The sequence below is a fragment of the Pelobates fuscus genome, chromosome 11, assembly GCF_036172605.1.
Source record: "Pelobates fuscus isolate aPelFus1 chromosome 11, aPelFus1.pri, whole genome shotgun sequence".
Classification (NCBI taxonomy): Eukaryota; Metazoa; Chordata; class Amphibia; order Anura; family Pelobatidae; genus Pelobates; species Pelobates fuscus.
The window spans coordinates 3,177,416-3,184,659 of NC_086327.1; the positions used below are offsets into that span (position 1 = coordinate 3,177,416).

The 7,244-nt window shown below is 42.2% G+C and overlaps 1 protein-coding gene across 1 annotated transcript in view; it reads left to right on the forward strand.

Moving 5' to 3' along the window:
- The window catches only part of TRNAU1AP (tRNA selenocysteine 1 associated protein 1), a 31,659-nt gene extending 24,624 nt beyond the window's left edge, over positions 1-7,035 (forward strand). Inside the window, exons 9-16 of the mRNA XM_063436541.1 lie at positions 1,648-1,721; positions 2,353-2,450; positions 3,833-3,932; positions 4,654-4,706; positions 4,952-4,984; positions 5,643-5,784; positions 5,980-6,013; positions 6,202-7,035. Of these exons, the coding sequence (XP_063292611.1) occupies positions 1,648-1,721; positions 2,353-2,450; positions 3,833-3,932; positions 4,654-4,706; positions 4,952-4,984; positions 5,643-5,784; positions 5,980-6,013; positions 6,202-6,341 (674 nt within the window). The 3' untranslated portion in view covers positions 6,342-7,035. The remainder of the gene's footprint in view (positions 1-1,647; positions 1,722-2,352; positions 2,451-3,832; positions 3,933-4,653; positions 4,707-4,951; positions 4,985-5,642; positions 5,785-5,979; positions 6,014-6,201) is intronic.
- Positions 7,036-7,244: the final 209 nt, after the last annotated feature.

Here is a 7,244-nt window from a genome sequence, read left to right on the forward strand (position 1 = left end):
AGGAGGAGACAGCGATGAGGGACATCGTCGCTGCCTCAGGTAAGTGACTGAAGGGGTTTTCACCCCTTCAGTAACCGGGGATTGGGGGGTGGGTACCTCCAGTGCCAGGAAAACGGATTGTTTTCCTGGCCCTGGAGTTTCCTTTTAATGAAGCAGTTTTGGTGTATAGAACATGCCCCTGCAGCCTCACTGCTCAATCCTCTGCCATTTAGGAGTTAAATCCCTTTGTTTATGAACCCTAGTCACACCTCCCTGCATGTGACTTACACAGCCTTCCATAAACACTTCCTGTAAAGAGAGCCCTATTTAGGCTTTCTTTATTGCAAGTTCTGTTTAATTAAGATTTTCTTATCCCCTGCTATGTTAATAGCTTGCTAGACCCTGCAAGAGCCTCCTGTATGTGATTAAAGTTTAATTTAGAGATTGAGATACAATTATTTAAGGTAAATTGCATCTGTTTGAAAGTGAAACCAGTTTTTTTTTTTCATGCAAGCTCTGTCAATCATAGCCAGGGGAGGTGTGGCTAGGGCTGCATAAACAGAAACAAAGTGATTTAACTCCTAAATGGCAGTGAATTGAGCAGTGAAATTGCGGGGGAATGATATATACACTAAAACTGCTTTATTTACTGCTCTAAAACTGCTCTAGTAATTTCCCGCATGGATTATTGTAACCCTTTTCTGATTGGTCTCCCCAATAGCCGTACTGCACCCTTACAGTCCGTAATGAATGCTGCTGCTAGATTGATTTTCCTCTCTAGTCGTTTCTCTCACACCTCACCCCTCTGCCAGTCCTTACATTGGCTTCCTGTATGCTATAGGAGTCAATTCAAGGTACTAACTCACACCTATAAAGCACTGAACAACTCTAGCCCCTCTTATATCTCCTCACAGATCCATAGGTATGTCCCTTCTCGGTCTCTCCGTTCTGCCCGTGACCACCTCCTGTCCGTTGTCCGCACTCGTACGGCCAACTCGCGCTTGCAGGACTTCTCACGGGCGGCTCCCTTCCTATGGAATAGCCTGCCTACCGCCATCAGACTCTCCCCTAGTCTTGCATCTTTTAAGAAGTGCCTTAAAACCCATCTCTTTAGGAAAGCATATGGCCTCCAAGACTAACCCTTACCTCACATACCTGTCTCTTGCCCTCTCCTAAAGGGCAGCCCACCTTATTTGATTGCAAATTCCTGTCCTAATGTGTTTTACACCCCACCTCCTATAGAATGTAAGCTCGTTTGAGCAGGGTCCTCTTCAACCTATTGTTCCTGTAAGTTTATTTTTAATTGTCCTATTTATAGTTAAATCCCCCTCTCATAATATTGTAAAGCGCTACGGAATCTGTTGGCGCTATATAAATGGCAATAATAAATAATAAATAAATAATTTAGCTAAAGTAATTTAGGGGACTATCGTGTTCCTTTAAGGCAATGTGAAGGTGACGTCACTAGGTGGTTGTTAGTGACACGCCCCTCTTATTTCATTGGTTTACTGTGCACGTGACTTCATGTTTCTCGCTTCCTATTGGTGTGTTATAACGCGGTCTCCCATTGGGCGGTAGAATCCGCGGCTCTGATTGGAGGTTATGGTTTTCAGTGTCTCAAGTCATTGGGTGGTTCGGACTGTCAATCACCGTGTGGCAGCCAATGAGCAGTGAGTGAGCCGGCGCAGGGCGGAGTCTGGAAGCGGAGAGTTGGCGGAATGGCGAGTCTGTGGATGGGAGACGTGAGTAACCGCGGGGGCCGCTGGGTAACCGGGAGACAGAGAGCGCGGGGGCCGCTGGGTAACCGGGAGACAGAGAGCGCGGGGGCCGCTGGGTAACCGGGAGACAGAGAGCGCGGGGGCCGCTGGGTAACCGGGAGACAGAGAGCGCGGGGGCCGCTGGGTAACCGGGAGACAGAGAGCGCGGGGGCCGCTGGGTAACGGGGAGGGGGGGGGTGTCAGTGTGTGTCTCTCCTCCCGCCTCCCTCACACACTGAGTGCCCCCCGGGGGGGCTGTGTATACCATCACCTCCCCACTGACCGGGGGCTGTATGGGCGGGGGGGCTCCGGGAACCGGCACTCTGACAATATCCAACCCTCCCTGCTTTATAATACACATTATTATTATTATTATTATTATTATTATTATTATTATTATTATTATTATTATTATTATTATTATTATTATTATTGTTGTTATTGTTATTATTATATTATTATTGTTATTATTATTATTATTGTTATTATATTATCGATATTATTATTATTGTTATTATTATTATATTATTTTTTTATTATTATTATGAAGCCGTTTGTTTTCCAGCCTCGCTATGTTCTTTTATAAATAACATTTTTCTATCATTTTGTTAATTAGTTGGAGGAATGCATGACGGAAAACTTCATCGCTCAAGCCTTCACTTCATTGGGAGAGAATGTTCTCAGCGTAAAAATTATCCGCAATCGGGCAACTGGGTAATAATACTCTTACACTCCTACTGAGGCTGTCAATGGGGCAACTGGGTAATAATACTCTTACACTCCTACTGAGGCTGTCAATGGGGCAACTGGGTAATAATACTCTTACACTCCTACTGAGGCTGTCAATGGGGCAACTGGGTAATAATACTCTTACACTCCTACTGAGGCTGTCAATGGGGCAACTGGGTAATAATACTCTTACACTCCTACTGAGGCTGTCAATTGACTTATTTACTAAATAAAGTGTTGGCAGCAGAATCTCAAAACATAAACCAACACAGCCACCGCAAACTATGAACATTGCAAAATTCAAACTATGCACATCATTGATATTGTTAATGCACACTTATGGCTACCTAGCTGGGACACAGCTTGGGAGACCCTTTGTTTCTTTGACTAAGACCATTGGAATATAGTCTGACATCGTACCTGTATCCTACTAACACTATAACCACTACAATTGCCTGTATTGGTATGGTGCTCAAACTGGTACTTTAACATGTGACTCATCTTGCTGCAAATCATTACAACTTAATGCGTAATAAATACTTATTTACAATAAAAACTAAGAAATAGCTAGAGAACTTTGTTTCCCATCGCAGAGGTTAAAAACAATATATTCCACTCACAGGACCGTCCGTGACCAAAATAACTGGTATGGCCTCTCTGCAGAGAGATTCCGCTTCTCATGAGAATCACGCTGATCTTACCAACAGGACAGTCCGTGACCAAAATGACTGCCATGGCCTCTCTGCAGAGAGTTTCAGATTATCATGAGAATCACGCTGATCTTACCAACAGGACAGTCCGTGACCAAAATGACTGGTATGGCCTCTCTGCAGAGAGATTCAGCTTCTCACGAGAATCACGCTGATCTTACCAACAGGACAGTCCGTGACCAAAATGACTGGTATGGCCTCTCTGCAGAGAGATTCAGCTTCTCACGAGAATCACGCTGATCTTACCAACAGGACAGTCCGTGACCAAAATGACTGGTATGGCCTCTCTGCAGAGAGATTCAGCTTCTCACGAGAATCACGCTGATCTTACCAACAGGACAGTCCGTGACCAAAATGACTGGTATGGCCTCTCTGCAGAGAGATTCAGCTTCTCACGAGAATCACGCTGATCTTACCAACAGGACAGTCCGTGACCAAAATGACTGGTATGGCTTCTCATGACAATCCTTCAATCTGTAATGGCAGAGGTGAAGTGATGACTTGTTTGATGTTCTCCTAAACCATCCCTGAATCCTGGGTTAATAATGTCAATGTGTTGCCCTATTGTACAGCACTACGGAATCTGATGGTGCTATATAAATAATAATGTAATACACTGTAAATGGGCAACACTGCTGTCTTTGTCTTACTCCCCAGGCAGTTAGCCGGCTATTGCTTTGTTGAATTTCCAGACCGAAACTCGGCAGAGAAATGCCTACAGAGACTCAATGGGAAGCACGTTCCGGGAACTGCATTTGTGAGTATGGAGAGTTTTTACAGGTCTATAGAGGACATCCCGAGGGAAACAGCCCTATCAGAAACCAGTCTCTAAACAGCACGTTGCAATGAATTAAATAGCCAAGCTGTGATTATTATGGAGTTGGAGAATTTGGCATATTGCATAAATAGTTCAATTTGGATTTCATTTCACCACATTCAGTATTTATTGAATAAACCCCAGTGTATTCCCACGGTTAGTTATCATTGCTCTAAACGGGTAACTTGCTTTAATCGCTAAGTATTTTTGGAATCTGCACATCGACACAACCGTTTCTTGTTTATATCCTAAAACACTTTGTATGTGGATTAAAAGCAATGATCAGTTATCAGATCTGCATTCGGAGTAGGCTATTTTATTACTGTGTGTGTTACTTGCTTTCGCTAATTCGTGTCATTTTTCTCATGTCGCTATAATGGGAAACGACACGTACACATTGTATGACATGTTGGGATCAGCGCTGACAAACCTGCCAAGAACGATAAATCTATCCGCTACCTCCATTTTATTTCTGCAGGAAAATGGGAGTCATTGTATGCTTTGGGTCTTCTCTTGGTTTTGTGTGTGTGTGTTTTATATTCTAATTTATTACTCTGGATCAGGGGTAGTCAACCTGGTCGCTAACGCCAACTGTTGGGAGGTTTGGGATTTCAGGTGGATTTCACTTTCTTGCTAATTTTTTTTTTTATTTCTTCTTCAGGCCAAGCGATTCAAGCTAAAACACGCTCTCTATGGGAAGCCACCAGAAGTCAGGTTAGTATTTATTAGAAATGACTCCACAATATCCAATCTGTAATATCTCAGGTCTCTTAGTATGTATTAATCTATTTCTGGGAATTGCTAAATATGATCACATGACATACTGTTTTTACAGGCTATGTTTAAGGTATTGAGGGCTGGATTCTTGTGATAGACCATTGGCATGTGTAACTGTATCCAACTAAATATGCATTCATGAGAATCAAATGTTTTCTCAATCTTTATTTGTTGCATTGCAGTAAAGGTCCGGTAGAACAAGTAATCTCAAACAAGTAAGTATTGCTTTGCTCGGTTATTGCCGCTGGATGCATTGGGGTCAAAATGAGCACAGACTGTTAGGAGATATATGTGTGGCTCTGGGAGGTCTATGCGACATCTGTCTTTAAATTGCAATTAACATATCACTAGATCCATTTTCTCAAAATAAAAATCTTTGACTTTTTGTGTTGGGTTATTGATTTTGTTAATTTACCCAACTTGTTTTCTTCCCTCCGTCCTGCAGGGGATTTATGTGTATTATTCTAGACTATGTAGGCAGCCTTTGGTACTCCAGATGTTGTGGACTACATCTCCCATAATGCTCTCAAAGTCATGATGCTGGCAAAGCATCATCGGAGATGGAGTGCTGAAGGTTACCTGGAGTGCTGAAGGTTACCTGGAGTGCTGAAGGTTACCTGGAGTGCTGAAGGTTACCTACCTCTGTTGTGGTTGGTATGGCTTGTCCACCTGTAAATGTGAGCTGGTGGTATGTTCCAGTTAGAATCGTTATGGAATTTGCTGGCGCTATATAAATAATAATTGCCACCATGCCTAAGGTATAGACTAACATACCGCCTGTCTCGGAGATTGCTACATTTTAATGTGTGTAAATTAAAACATTATACTTTTCAGGATTATCACATTTTCATTTCTTTTCTTTGATCCTTTAAGCAATAACATTACCCAGCAACAAGTGAGTGATTATGTCCAGGCGTTTAATTACTACAGCCAGCAATTTCAGCAACTGTTATCAAACTCGAAGACTGGTGGATACGGCTACCATCCATACGGGTACACACAGAACTCGTGGCAGGTAAAGTCGGCCATAGCTTGTTAATCTTATTGAGCTCACTGTACACGGCAAATAGGTGTGCACTCAGGATTATACATTAGATGTTTACAAACTGCCACCAGACACAGTTCCATGTGGAGCAGGAATGTGGTATATCTTGGTCATTACCATAAGTGCGGTCATACTCAGGTTTTTTTTTTTTTTTTTTTCCTTTAGGGATATGATGAAATGGGAGAAGATACAGCAGAAGGTATGGTACATTGTGATCTTTATGGTCTGTAACTATGTTCCTATGCAATAGTTGTGTTAAAGCAATACAATAATGGTAATCTTTCAATAAACACTGAGAATTCCTAGTACAATCTCCATGGTGTGTGTGACTTGGATGAATCTAGTGTAATTCTAGGAGCGTGCTCTGAGCTTTCCCTCTGTCTGCAGATACCGTGCCCAGACAAGATCTGCGAGAAGCTGACCAGCAGTTTATGGAGCAGAGTGAGGAATTGTACGACGCTCTAATGGACTGTCACTGGCAACCCCTGGACACACTGACATCTAAAATCCCATCAGATGACCCATGAGGGACAGTGAAAGTTGGCCTTTTCAACCTCTAGGACCGGAAACTCAGAAACCCAATTATCTGCTTTCATCCGTAAATCCAGCGCTGACCAAGACACTCATCGAAATGTTACCGAGGAAATAATTCTCCCTAAATCGCTCCATTGGGTGTTTTCACTGTGTATTATTGGCCAGAGAGCAGTCGGTGTGACGTCTACATTACTTTCTTTAATTCTTTTAAATTTCTTTGTATTAAAGTGGAGAAAAGATACTAGGCCTCTGGCTGGCTTAAAAAAATTTTTTAATGCACTTCGGAGGTTGCGATGTCATAGTACTCCATTGCGCAAAGGTCACCTTTGAAGCATTGTTTGGTGTCATGGGGAAAAAAGCTGAAGGTCCATTTGTAACTGTAAGAGACTGAATAACCTCATAGAAACTCTGTTCACAATGTATATTATGGGACGAAATCAAGCCTTCTGCTGTATAAACTGTAAAAGTCCCTCCTGAAGCTGAGTGCCTTTATGATAAATTTTATTTTTGAGAATTCTCAAGTGAAAAGATTAATGTGTTGAATCTGACTGTTTAGAAATGTGCACGTAAGGTGTTTAGATTTATGTTAATTTCAAATGGGGTGTTTGCCTACTCTGGCTGTTATGTATTTAAGAATGGTTTGTTTGGGGGTTTTGTAAATAAATTTACAGCGTGTTCTAAACTTTTTATTTTTTTAGTCTTTTCCATTAGCCCACCCTTCTATTGATCTTGGTCATAACTCTAAAGTAATTCCCGGTGCCTGCAATGCACACTGGCTTCTTCCTTAACTACATGTGAAACTCTGTTTACAGCCTGGACAAATCTGTACATTTCTAGATCCTCCACACTCTCTCCTATTATGAGGTTAAACCAGGGGAATAATATACAGGTTTATA